The 13030-nt window shown below is 50.2% G+C and overlaps 2 protein-coding genes across 4 annotated transcripts in view; both read right to left on the bottom strand.

Moving 5' to 3' along the window:
* Scamp4 (secretory carrier membrane protein 4) overlaps positions 1 to 11203 on the bottom strand; it is a 34997-nt gene extending 23794 nt beyond the window's left edge. Inside the window, exon 1 of one of the 3 annotated variants that reach the window (XM_013022928.1) lies at positions 11138 to 11203. The gene's annotated coding sequence lies outside the window, so the exon portion shown is untranslated. Of the gene's footprint in view, positions 1 to 1306; positions 1341 to 10773; positions 10814 to 11137 lie in introns of those variants that run through there. The other 2 variants (XM_013022930.1, XM_013022929.1) reach the window with 2 other exon arrangements.
* Positions 1341 to 11202, bottom strand: Adat3 (adenosine deaminase, tRNA-specific 3). The gene is made up of 2 exons (XM_013022927.1): positions 11138 to 11202; positions 1341 to 2832 (listed from the first exon to the last, which is right to left on the bottom strand). Exon 2 carries the CDS (start codon positions 2714 to 2716, stop codon positions 1535 to 1537), a length of 1182 nt encoding a protein of 393 aa, XP_012878381.1. The 5' UTR covers positions 2717 to 2832; positions 11138 to 11202; the 3' UTR covers positions 1341 to 1534.
* Positions 11204 to 13030: the final 1827 nt, after the last annotated feature.

Here is a 13030-nt window from a genome sequence, read left to right as displayed (position 1 = left end):
GCCGGAAGTGGCACTGTGGCTCAAGTGGTAGAGCGCTAGCCTTGAGCTGAAGAGCTGAGGGACAGCGCCCAGGCCCAGAGTTCAGGCCCCAAGACTGGACCCCCAAAAAAAAAAAAAGAATACCAACTTTCGGGGCTGGGAAGGTGGCTCAGTGGTAGAGCCCTTCCCTTGCATGCATGAGGCCCTGGGTTCGATTCCTTAGCACTACATACGCAAAAAGAAAAAAAGTCAGAAGTGGCGCTGTGGCTCAAGTGGTAGAGCGCTAGCTTTGAGATGAAGAGCTGAGGGACAGCATCCAGACCTAGAGTTCAGGCCTCACTACCGGACCAAAAAAAAAAGATATCAACTTTCAGCTGGGCGCCGGTGGCTCACACCTGTAATCCTAGCTACTCAGGAGGCTGAGTTCTGAGGATCACAGTTCAAAGACAGCCCAGGCAGGAAAGTCCATGAGACTCTTATCTCCAATAAAAACCACTAGAAAACCGGAAGTAGCACTGTGGCTCAAGCAGTAGAGCACTCACCTTGAGCTGAAGAACGCAAGGACAGCACCCAAGCCCAGAGTTCAAGCCCCATGACCGACAAAAAAAAAAGAGAAGAAAAAAAGAAAGGAAAAGAATATCAACTTTGTCCAGACCATCTTGCTCAAAGCCACTAGCCTTAAGAACCTCAGGGTCTCACCATGGGATACTCTACTTCTTGGCCTCTCAGCCACTTCCTATCAGGCACCTTTTTTCAGTTGCTTGCCCAGTACAGTAAGCACATCCTTAAGGAGAGATCCTAACCCTGCCTAATACAGGAAGAACCTGTGTGGAAGACAGCCACCTCCACTCTAGTACCACAGACCTCCATCCAGCACCAGCATAGCCCACCCTTCCTGGAGATGGGGCAGGCTCAGTCAGTCCCAGTGTCCTGGCCACTGTGGGGTCCCATGAGGCCAGGGATTCCTTCAGGGCAATAATTTAGGGGCTCCAGCAGCACCAAGTAGCGAGGCATCAGGCACCTCCTCTGAGTCCAGCACAAACAGCAGTTCCAGCCCTCTATCCTATGAACTTGTGCTGGCCCCTTTTGAAGTCCTCATTTTACAACTTATGAAAGACAGTGAATGGAATGGCCCAAAGAAGCCTTTTGGTAAGATGTCCCCAGACTGACCTGTATCCAAACACACATAGAACCTTCCAGCCTCAAGGAACACAGAGTGCCACCTGGGCCTCCTCTGCCTCAGGACATACACTATATCCCTGATCACAATCTGCTCGGGGTTTCCTTCCTGTTCCAGCCCCAATACCCCAGCTACTGTGACAGGCACCTCTATCCAGACAGAAGCTTGGTTTGGGGGTAGTTTATTTTCATATGCCATTGCTGTTTCCTGGCACAGTCATGAAGGACCACAGAGACTGAAATAGAGAACAGAACTCAGTCCCAGAGCTAGAAGTGTGGTGGCATTTCTAATGGAGATAGGATGAAGCCTCTGGAATCTCAGATGCTGAGACTGGCCAGCAGTAGAGCAAGTTGTGGAAGCGGATGGGCACTAAGCCTATGTGTCAGGGTCCAGCCTGCTGCATTGATCTTCAAGGACACCTCGGAATACCTGGAAGCGGTGGTTGAGGTCGGGTTGGGCATGGATGCGGAAGCGAGTGCCCAAGGCACCGTCAGGTGAAGGTGCCCCATAAAAGACCCGCTGGATGCGGGAATGCACGAGGGCCATGGCACACATGGCGCAGGGCTCCCGGGTGACATAGAGATCATAGCCAGTGCACACATAGGGAAGGCCATCCTCTTCCTTGTCCTCATCCAGCTTGCGTACACGGCCTGCTTGGGGGCCCTTAAGAGTGGCAGTTGCAGGAGTGAAGGAGCAGGCTGGGTAGGGCTTGAAGTCATAGGTGCCACGGCCCTGGCCCTGGGCCACGAGATCGATGCACACCATGACAGCATGCAGCAGGGGGCTGGCCACCTGGCTACAGTCGTGGCCTGTGGCTAGTACTCTGCCTGTGGCTGGGTCCACCACAACAGCACCCACAGCTTGCAGGCCCCGAGCCAATGCCTGCTGCGCTGCCCGTATGGCCTGCTCCATGTGCCTCTGCATTGCAGCCCGCTCCTGTGCTGAGAAGAGCTGTCCAGCCAGGGCACTGGTCACTTGCTTGTCCTCATGGAAGGATGTGGGCCAGTGGCTCCTAGCTTCCTCAAATTGTTCCCTAGTCAAGGGTGGCCGGGCAGGCACAGGTACCAGGAAGGGTGGCCCCAGGCCCCGAGGGTCCACAGCCGGCTTGGGGAGGAGCTCGGCCAGTGAGCATGTGCCCGCAGCTGGCCCTGCCAGGCACAGCAACATCTCCAGGGCATGGGAGCCACTGGCATCCCGGCTGGGCCGCACCCGCTTGAGGTGCGGCTGTGCTGGTAGTGGGTAGACAGCTGATATCTCCTTGAGGAGGCGTGAGGTCTGGCGTTTGTCAAGAACAGGTGCAGCATAGGCCAGCACCAGCTCCACATCCCTGGACTGCTGCTCAGACAGGACTGGGAGGGCTTGCCAGGGCACTGGCTCTGGCTCCAGGTTGTCAGTCTTCTCATGGCCATGCAGTTCTGTGAGGCCCAGGGCAGGTTCCATCCTCAATAAGGCTCTGACTGTGGAAACAGAGATTGGAGTAGAGCACTGTCCATGAGCTTTGGTAGGCCTGGGTGAGCTAGAGGAGTCAGTTCCTGGAGGCTCTATGAGGCTGAGCATGCTGAATTTGGAGGCTCATTCAGAGAGCTCCAGCCCAGGGTCTGCACATCACCAGTCACAATCTTGCTCATATCCTACTAACTCTTGGTGTGAGGAGTCTAAACATCCATTTAGCTCTTTAAAAAACAAAAAACAAAACAAAAAAAATGAAATTCATGTGCTATCAGGAACATATCTTTGTTTTTTGAGACAGGTTCTTGTTTTTTAGTCTAAACTGACCTGGAACTTGCCATCTTCCTGGTCTTAGTGTTTCCACTGGGACTCTAAGCATGCAACATAACAGCATCACTTTTAAGGAAGTATTCAGTAGATGTATAGAGATCCACAACTATCATACTATGGAATTCCAAACAGGCACCACTCTGCACACACACCAGTGCTAGGCAGCCCCTAATCTGCCACCTGTATCTCCAGAAGCCAGATGAGCTGCTGACAGGCTGAGGCCAGCTTCAGAGCCTTTGGTCCTATAGCAGGAGGAACTGAATCTGAAATTTGCTAACAGTGTTGTGAGTAGACCCCCACTAGTTGAGCCTATATGAAAAAGCAGCCCCTGCCAAGCCTTGGCCTCCAATAGGTAAGACCTCCATGAGTGGATTCAGTCATACTGTGTCCACAGGCTAATGGACAGACATCACTTAAGCTACTAAATTTTCAGGAGTTACATAATGACAGAAAATGAACACACCAGGTTTGGATATGGGGCTACGTCCCAGAATAATGCAGTGTCTGCTCATGACCCAAAATAAATGCCCTTTTCCACACAGTTTCTATAAGAGACTCACCAGCCAGAACTACAAAAGGCTAGACAGAAGAAAGGCAAGAAAACATTGCCTCCCCACCCCTAAATGCAGTCCCTTCTCCTACAGGAAGCCCATGCTTCCTATCCTTCCCCTTATCCCTGCACTATGGTGGTCAGGTGCACCTGACCCCCAAGACTCTCCTACCTTCTGCCCCACCCTAGAGGCCCTGGAGGGCATGGCTGCTGTGGGCTGGGCCAACCTGGAGACCTGCCTATCCACTCCACCTGCCCCTTCTGCCAAGGCTCCTGGCCCTGCCTTGCAAAGCTGGACCTGACATCATCGCTGCCACCATCATCCTCAAAGTAGAGATGAGTAAAGAGAGGAGCAGTGCTGGCCAGGTGCCCCTCATTCTTATCCCTGAGAACCTGAGGCCCTCTTCTGCTTCCAGGCTTATAGGCAGCTAGGGTGTGAGAGGGAGGTAACGGGGATTCAGGCTTGTAGAGAACAGGCAGCCCCGTTGGGAGAATTTTCACTTGGGCAACAATGAAGTGCCTCTAGCTTCCCAATCCCTGGCCTGGGGCACTGATCCACTGGTCATCCTGAAGATACCTGCTCACAGCCATGCTTCTCTATCCCCAACACCTTCCAGGTCCACATCTGCTCCCAGCTGACTTCCCACAACAAGGAGCCCATTAGGTCTGGAGGCTGAGGCAGGAGAATCATTTGAGCTCAGGGGTTCAACCCAGTCTGGGCAGGTTCTTAGTCTCAAAAAAATAAAGTAAAATGAAAATACAATCCCAAATCACAGCCCAGGAGCTAGAAATTGAAACATTTCCAATGTCCTAGGCCCAGGATCAGGATAACACTTGGACAGAGACCCTCCAGACAGAGGCTAAGGTATCAAAATGGCCCCAGAGCGAGCAGTTAGAACTGCACATATTACAAAATCATGAGAAGAAACTTCCCTTCCAAAACCTTATCAACACTTCCTCTCCTGGGCAGTGACTAAACACTCAGTTTCAGAGACTTCAAATGTTAAGCTGGGCACCTGTGGCACACGCCTATTATCCTAGCTACTTAGGAGGCTGAGATCTGAGGATCTCAGTTTGAACAGACTGGGCAGCAGTCTGAGACTCTTTTTTTTTTTTTTGGGTCCGGTAGTGGGTCCTGAACTCTGGGCCTGAGCGCTGTCCCTCAGCTCTTCAGCTCAAGGCTAGCGCTCTACCACTTGAGCCACAGCGCCACTTGTGGCTTTTTTTTCTTTTTGCTTATGTGGTGCTGAGGAATCGAACCCAGGGCCTCAGGCATGCAAGGCAAGCGCTCTACCACCTAGCCAACTTCCCAGCCCTGAGTCTGAGACTCTTATCTCCAGGAAAAAAGAGAAGAGAAGAGAAGAGAAGGGAGAGGAGGGGAGGGGAGAGGAGGGGAGGGAAGGAAGAAAACGAAAGAAAGAAAGAAAAAGAAAGAAAGAGAAGAGAAAGAGAAAGAAGAAAATGGAAGTGGTGTTGTGGCTAGCCTTGAGCACCCAGATGGTGAGTTTAAGCCCCTCAACACACACACACACAAAAGAACATACACAATCCTGGGGCTGGGAAGGTGGCTCAGTGGTAGAGTGCTTGCCTTGCATGCATGAGGCCCTAGGTTCCATTCCTCAGAACCACATGAAAAAAAATGGAAGTGGCTCTGTGGCTCAAGTGGTAGAGCCTAGCCTTGAACTAAAGAGCTGAGGGACAAAGCCCAGGCCCAGAGTTCAGGCCCCACGACCAACAAATAGAAAAACAGAACATAAACAGTCCTGTGATTGTGTGTGTGTGTGTGTGTGTGTGTGTGTGTATGTGCGTGCGCACATGCCCCCCAGTCCTGGGGTTTGAACTCAAAGCCTGGGCACTGTCCTGAGCTTTTTTGCTCAAGTCTAACGCTCTACCTCTTGAGCCACAGCTCCACTTCCAACTTACTTTGGTGTTTCATTGGAGATAAGCGTTTCACACATGGGGCCGGGTGCTGGTGGTTCACGCCTGTAATCTTAGCTACTCAGGAGGCTGAGATCTGAAGATCGTGGTTCAAAGCCAGCCCAGGCAGGAGAGACCGTGAGACTCCTATCTCCAATAAACCATCAGAAAACCGGAAGTGGCGCTGTAGCTCAAGTGGTAGAGTGCTCACCTTGAGCTGAAGAGCTGAGGGACAGTGCCCAGGCCCAGAGTTCAAGACCCACGGCCGACAAAAAAAAAAAGAGTTTCACACATGGGCTGAGAAGGTGGCTCAGTGGTAGAGTGCTTGCCTTGAATGCATGAGGCCCTGGGTTGGATTCCTCAGCACCACATAAGCAAAAAAGAAAAGTCTCACACACTTTCTTGCCCTGGGTGACTTCAAACCCTGATCCTCAGATCTTAGCCCCCTGAATAGCTACAATTACAGCAGTGAACCATTAGTGCCTGACTTGCTTTTTCTTTTTGTCAGTCATGGGGCTTGAACTCTGGTCCTGAATGCGGTCCCCTCAGCTCTTCAGCTAAAGGCTAGCACTCTACCACTTGAGCCACAGCATCAGTTTTCTGGTGGTTTATTTCAGGTAAGTTTCACGGCCTTTTCTGTCCAGGCTGGCTTTGAATGGTGATCCTCAGATCTCAGCCTCCTGAGTAGGATTACAGGCCTGAGCCACCAGCACCTGGCTTAGTGTCTAGCTTTCTGTGAATTAAAAAAATAAAAACAAAAACAAAAAACTATAAAGTTAGGAATGTGGCTTAGTGGTAGAATGCTTGCCTCTAGCGTGCATGAAGTCCTCGGTTGGACTCCTCAGCACCACATAAACACGAAAAGCCAGAAGTGATGGAATGCTAGCCTTGAGCAAAAGAAGCTCAGGGACAGTGCTCAGGCCCTAAGTTCAAGCCCCAGGACTGGCAAAACAAAAAAACACAAAAAGTTACATATTAAAATGAGGGCAATGGGTATACCTTTGTGATAGTGTGCTGACAGCATATGCAAGCCCTAAGGCCATCCCAAGTCTCACAAAAAAAGGAGAGACAAAAAAAAAAGGACTGGTAAGGTGGCTCAGTCGTAGAGTGCTCGCTTTGCATGCTTGAGGCCCTGGGTTCCGATTCCTCAACACCACATAAGCAGAAAAAAAAAAAAAAGCCAGAAGAGGTGCTGTGGCTCAAGTAGTAGAGTGCTAAGGGACAGCACCCAGGCCCAGGTTCAGGCTCCACCACCGGACTCCCCCACCCCAAAAAAGGGAGGGGGACCGGGAAGTTGGCTCAGAAGTAGAGTGCTTAACTTCACATGTACGAGGCCCTGGGTTCAGTACCTCAGCATCACATAAGCAGAAAAAAGCCGGAAGTGGCACTGTGGCTCAAGTGGTAGAGCACTAGCCTTGAGCTGAAGAACTGAGAGACAGCGCCCAGGCCCAGAGTTCAGCCCCAAAACTGACAAAAAAAAAGAAAGAGAGAGAGAAAGAAAGACAGAGAGAAAGAAAGAAAGATAGATAGATAGATTACTGGGCACCAGTGGCTTACACCTGTAATCCTAGTTACTTAGGAAGCTGAGATCTGAGGATCGAGGTTCAAAGCCAGCCTTGACAGGAAAGTCCATGAGACTCTTATCTCCAATTAATCACCAGAAAAACTGAAAGTGGCACTGTGGCTCAAGTGGTAGAGCCCCCACCTTGAGCTGAAGAGCTCAGGGACAGCACTCAGGCCCAGAGTTCAAGCCCCACAAGCGAAGGTGTGGGGGGGGAGTATGTGTGTGTGTGTATGTGTGTATGTGTAACATGTTTTAAGTTAACTAAGGTGTATTATAAAGATGAATTTCAACCCTTCTTGCTATACTTTTTAAAAAATGTAGCTTCTAAAAGTGTACTATATTAGGCCCTCAGTTTGATTGCTCAGCATGGAAAAATAGCTAAAGAACCAAAGAATATCTCAACTACAGTATAAGAGTTGTTCTGGTTGGTCTCAAACACAGCAGTATCTTGGAGTGACCAACCCTGGTCCTTCCCTGGAGGCAAGGGTGTGTTAATCATTTTACAATCATAGGCTGCACTCCACTTTGGCTGCCAGGCATCCCTCAGTGACAGATTCAGACATCAGCCTATCCTACTGGGCGAGCACAGGGAGGCTTGCCACAGACAGCTTACCCTACTTATTGGTGATCAGGCAAACACATATGTGCAGTGGGGAACAGTGAGACTGGGAAGTGTGGGTGGTGTCTAGCATGCCTGAAGGGCCTGGTGCCACCACAGCTGCAGCTGCCTGAGGCCCCATGGCAGGCAGGGCCCATAAGAAGGTCATGGTGCCCTCTGGATTCGCTGAACCACACATCAATTCTTTTGGCTTGCATGGCCTGCCTAGGCCACAAAAGCTCCACTGTGTACAGGGTAAAAGCCAAACATAGTCTCATTTGTCCCCAAGACTACAATTTCTGACTGATGAAAAAAAAAACAGAACAAAATGAGAGAAAGAAAGAAGGATGCCATCAGAACCAGACACCTGGGCTTCTAACTTCTGGGGGTTGGGAGGAGAGTAACTAAAGTCATGGAGAGCCACAGGGAAGAAAGCTCCTTCTGGGTTTACTGTTGCGATGGCTGTCCAGGATAAGTGGGCTCAACAGTAACTCCTCTACCTGTTGCAGGTCCAAACGGTCTAAGCTGGACAAGAGGCTAGGAACTTTCCCTTAATCAGATCCCAGAGGAACAATGGACTATAGGCCTGGGGTCCTGCAGAAATGGATCCACATTTTTTTTTTTTGACTCTAGGCTTGGGCACTGTCCCTCAGCTCTTCAGCTCAAGGTCAGCGTTCTACCACTTGAGCCACAGTGCCACTTCCAGCTTTTTCTGCTTATGTGGTGCTGAGGAATAGAACCCAGGGTCTCATGCATGCAAGGCAAGCACTCTACCACTGAGCCACCCTCCCAGTCCCTGGATTCACATTTTAAACCTAATATGGCTTTGGCATTTGTTCAGGGTGGGTGAACATGCATGGTGAAATTTCTGGTGAGTGCTACGCTAGGCGGCCTCCTCTTACCCACTGATGAGGAATCCAAAACAGTCAGAGCTTTGGCCCTACATGTGCCCAGTCAGAAAGCATATAGGACACTGGAGGTTCCATCCAGCTCTACAGTCCCTAGCTGGGACATGTTAGGCACCAGTTGATCCTCTCTAGCCTTGCTTCCAACCTCGTGGCAATCTGACCAGTCAGGCTTGGAAGCATAAGCAGAAAGGGACAGAATACATACTAATCTAGGCATTGTTCTGAGCTACACTCAAATAACTCCACAAAAGAGCCCCATAGCTCCATGGGAAAGTCCACATCAAGGCTACCAGAGGCAATGCATCTATACCTAGGCAAGAAAGGCAGGCAAAGACTGACAAGGAACCTGAGTAGAAGGATCAGCCAACGTTCAGTCTCATGACACCTCACCCAAGGGAATGTTTATTTCAAATGCAGTTCCCAAGCTGAGTGGAGGAGGGCCCATATATGCTTCCCAGGTGAGTAGACTCGCCTTATAAAACAAAGTCGAGCTGGGCACCAATGGCTCTAGAGCCGGGCGCCAGTGGCTCACGCCTATAGTCCTAGCTACTCAGGAGGCTGAGATCTGAGGAACACGGTTCAAAGCCAGCCTTGACAGGAAAGTCCACGAAATTCTTATTTATTTATTTATTTTTGGTCGGCCGTGGGGCTTGAACTCTGGGCCTGGGCGCTGTCCCTCAGCTCTTCAGCTCAAGGCGATCACTCTACCACTTGAGCTACAGCACCACTTCCGGTTTTCTGGTGGTTTATTGGAGATAGGAGTCTCAGGGTCTCTCCTGCCTGGGCTGGCTTTGAACCGCGATCCTCAGATCTCAGCCTCCTGAGTAGCTAGGATTACAGGCATGAGCCACCAGCGCCCGGCTTCCATGAAATTCTTATCTACAATAAACCATCAGAAAACTGGAAGTGGTGCTATAGCTGAAGTGGTAGAGCGCTAGCCTTGAGCTGAAGAGCTGAGGGACAGAGCTCAGGCCCAGAGTTCAAGCCCCACAACAGGAAGAAAAAAAAAGGCGAATAAAACTACTATGAATTTGGCATAAGTGAATAGTGTGTTTTAGTATATTTCATGCAATCTTCAAAATATTCTTTGTTAAAAATATTTGATGGGCTAGGCCTGTAATTACAGCTGTGTGGGAGGAAGTAGAAGGTTCTTTGTTTTTAATTCTCAGGTTCATCCAGACAAAAATGCAAGACCCTAGCTGATAAACAAAACTAAAGCAAAACTGGGTGGGAGCCTGGCTTAAATATTGGAACACTCGCCTTGTAGCAAGACCACTTTTGGTGTCAATAAAATTCAAACTTCATCCAGATGCTGGTGGTTCACGCCTATAATCCTAGCTACTGAGGAGTCACAGTTCAAAGCCAGCCCAGGCAGGAAAGTCTGTGAGACTCTTATCTCCAATTAACCACCAAAAAACCAGAAGTAGACCTGTAGTCCCAAGTGGTAGGGCACTAGCCTTGAGCTGTGGACAGCGCCCAGGCCCTGAGGTCAAGCCCACGACCAACCAAAAAAAAAAGGGGGACCAATGCCTAAAGAAAAACTGCTGGGGGACTTAAGAAACAAAGAACTCCCACTCATCTGGTCAAACCACTACTAAATATCCCCATGCTGCTGATCACAGGTATGGTGTATATGTGTACACCGTTATATGTTATAGACTGTGACAGACAATTTGCTCCAGGAAAGTTAGAATAAACTTGTGACTTTAAATGAGCATCATTATTCCACAATACTGTGAAATTTGGGAAATTATGTAATCACTTAATCACAATTAAAAAAAAAGGGCCTCGGGGAAGGTGGGGAGGGAAGGGATGGTAAGGGGAAAACAATGGAGAGGGTAACAATGCTCAATAGGAAGTGTACTCATTACCTTACTTGTGTAACTGTAACCCTCTGTAGAGTATCTTTACAATAAAAAATTAAAAAAAAGAAAAAGAAAAACTGCTAGGGCTGGGAAGGTGGCTCAGGGGTAGAGCCCTTGCCTTGCATGCATGAGGCCCTGGGTTCGATTCCTCAGCACCACATTAACAGAAAAAGTTGGAAGTGGTGCTGCGGCTCAAGTGCTGGAGCGCTAGCCTTGAGCTGAAGAGCTGAGGGACAGCGCCCAGGCCCAGAGTTCAGGCCCCACGGCCAACAAAAACAAAACAAAAAAGAGAGAAAGAGAAAAAGAGGGAGGGAAGGGAGGGAGAGAGAAAGAAAGCAAAAAAAGAAAGAAAAACTGCTGATGGAAAACACACACCACGATCAGAAGCTAAGTAAACAAGCAACCGGGAAATAGGGGACTGGCCCCCACCTACCGACGCAGGATATCCCGGAAGCTACCCTGCCGTACGGGGTCTCCGGACCCAAACGCATATCATGTGCATGCGCAAATATGCGACGAGTTAGGAAATTGGGGCGGGTGGGGGGGGAGAATCTTGCAGCCTAATGCGCAAACGCAGTAGTACTGCCAGCTTGCGCACGCACGCGCGGACACCCGCCCACATGCATGCCTGCCCGCCCGCCCACCCACCCACCCGGGACGTGCGCGAGCCTGGCCGGGCCCAACATGACCCCCGGACAGTCCCACACTCCGCCAACGTCTAGACCACCGTCATTACTCCAGTTCCTCTTTTGCGGAAACCTGCGCTGAGAGAACCCGGTCCCCAGGCGCTTGCTCACCTGAGGGACACCGGCCCGAGCGCTCCGCTTCACCAAGTCCTAGCAACCGGCCCGCCTATCGCCGCGGGGCACGACGGGAGCCTAGCTTAGGGGGTGGGGCGTGCGCGAGACAGAGGCAAAGCGAGGACTACAAATCCCAGCAGGCTACGCGTGTGGCCACCAGACTCTGCTCACCTCCAACATAGCACCTACTTCCTCTTCATGCCCGTTCTAGGACATACAAAGCACAAGACAAGTTTTGGGTTCGAGGCCCACCTGGTGATTGCAATAAACTAGGAGGCGGAATCGCCTTTGGGAAATAAGCAGTGTAATAAGGACACCAAATCTAAGAGGGAAACGGAATATTTGTCTGCCCCAGGGACCTGCAGGAGACCAAGTTGCAGTAATGCTCTTCACCTCAATGGAATGACCATGGCCTGGAGCCTGGGCCCACTCCAGGTCTCAGTTTTTCCATTGGTACAGTGGGAGAGAGAAACCTCTTGACTCCTGAGCACATTTTAAGAGTAATTCCAGTGATTTCTTTTAGTTAAAACACATGCAGAGCTGGGCACCTGTGGCTCACACCTGTAATCCTAGCTACTCAGGAGGCTGAGATCTGAGGATGACGGTTCAAAGCCAGCCCGAGCAGGAAAGTAAGTGAGACTCTTTTTGTTTGTTTGGTCGTGGGCGCTGTCCCTTGGACTCTTCAGCTCAAGGGAGGCTCTACCGCTTGAGTCACAGGGCCACTTCCAGTTTTCTAGTGGTTTATTGGATATAAGAGTCTCACGGGCTTTCTTGCCCAGGCAGGCTTTGAACCCCAGTCCTCAGATCTCAGCCTCCTGAGTAGCTAGGATTACAGGTGTGAGCCACTGGCGCCCAGCTAAAAATTTTTTCTTTCTTTCTTTTTTTTTTTTATTTATTTTTTTGGGTCCGGTAGTGGGCCTTAACTCTGGGCCTGGGTGCTGTCCCTCAGCTCTTCAGCTCAAGGGTAGCGCTCTACCACTTGAGCCACAGCACCGCTTACGGCTTTTTTCTTTTTTCTTATGTGGTGCTGAGGAATCAAACCCAGGGCCTCATGCATGCAAGGCAAGCACTCTACCACTGAGCCACCTTCCCAGCCCTTTCTTTCTTTCTTTCTTTCTTTCTTTCTTTCTTTCTTTCTTTTTCTTTCTTTCTTTCCTTTTTTGGTAGTCGTGGAGCTTGAACTCTGGGCCAGGGCACTGTCCCTCAGCTCTTCAGTTCAAGGCTAGTGCTCTACTACTTGAGCCACAGCACCACTTCTGGCTTTTCTGCTTATGTGGTGCTGAGGAATTGAACCCAGGGCCTCATGCAAGCACTCTACCACTGAGTCAATTTCCCAGCCCCCTGTGAGACTCTTATCTCCAAGTAACCACAAAAAAAAAACCCCGAAGTGGTGCTGTGGTTCAAGTGGTACATCATTAGCCCTGAGCTGAAGAGCTCAGGGACAGCACCCAGACCCAGCGTTCAAGCCCCATGACTGACAACAAACAAAACAACAACAACAACAAAAAACATGCGGGCTGGGAAGGTGGCTCAGTGGTAGAGCACTTGCATGCTCAAGGCCCTGGGTTTGATTCCTCAGCACCACATAGGCAAAAAGAAAAAAGCTGGAAGTGGCATTGTGGCTCAAGTGGTAGAGCGCTAGCTTTGAGCTGAAGAGCTGAGGGACAGTGCCCAGGCCCAGAGTTCAGGCCCCATGACCGGACCCAAAAAAAAAAAAAACATGCATAGAATAATTTGTCACCCCACACACTTGGCAATGCTTAGAGACATTTTTGTTGTGAAACTGGGTAGGAGTTACTAGCATGTAGTGAATGAAGGATAAGGGTGCAGCAGCTCAGCACTCTGCAATGACCAGGGTGCAGCTTCAAATGCCAGCAAAGTAGGAGTGCA

Source organism: Dipodomys ordii, unplaced genomic scaffold, assembly GCF_000151885.1.
Source record: "Dipodomys ordii isolate 6190 unplaced genomic scaffold, Dord_2.0 Scaffold64, whole genome shotgun sequence".
In the NCBI taxonomy this organism is placed as follows: Eukaryota; Metazoa; Chordata; class Mammalia; order Rodentia; family Heteromyidae; genus Dipodomys; species Dipodomys ordii.
This window is presented reverse-complemented; position numbering and strand designations above follow the sequence as displayed.

Bases quoted from the DNA above. Each gene is read 5' to 3' on its own strand.
- Adat3 (XM_013022927.1), bottom strand. From the start codon at position 2,716: ATGCTCAGCCTCATAGAGCCTCCAGGAACTGACTCCTCTAGCTCACCC.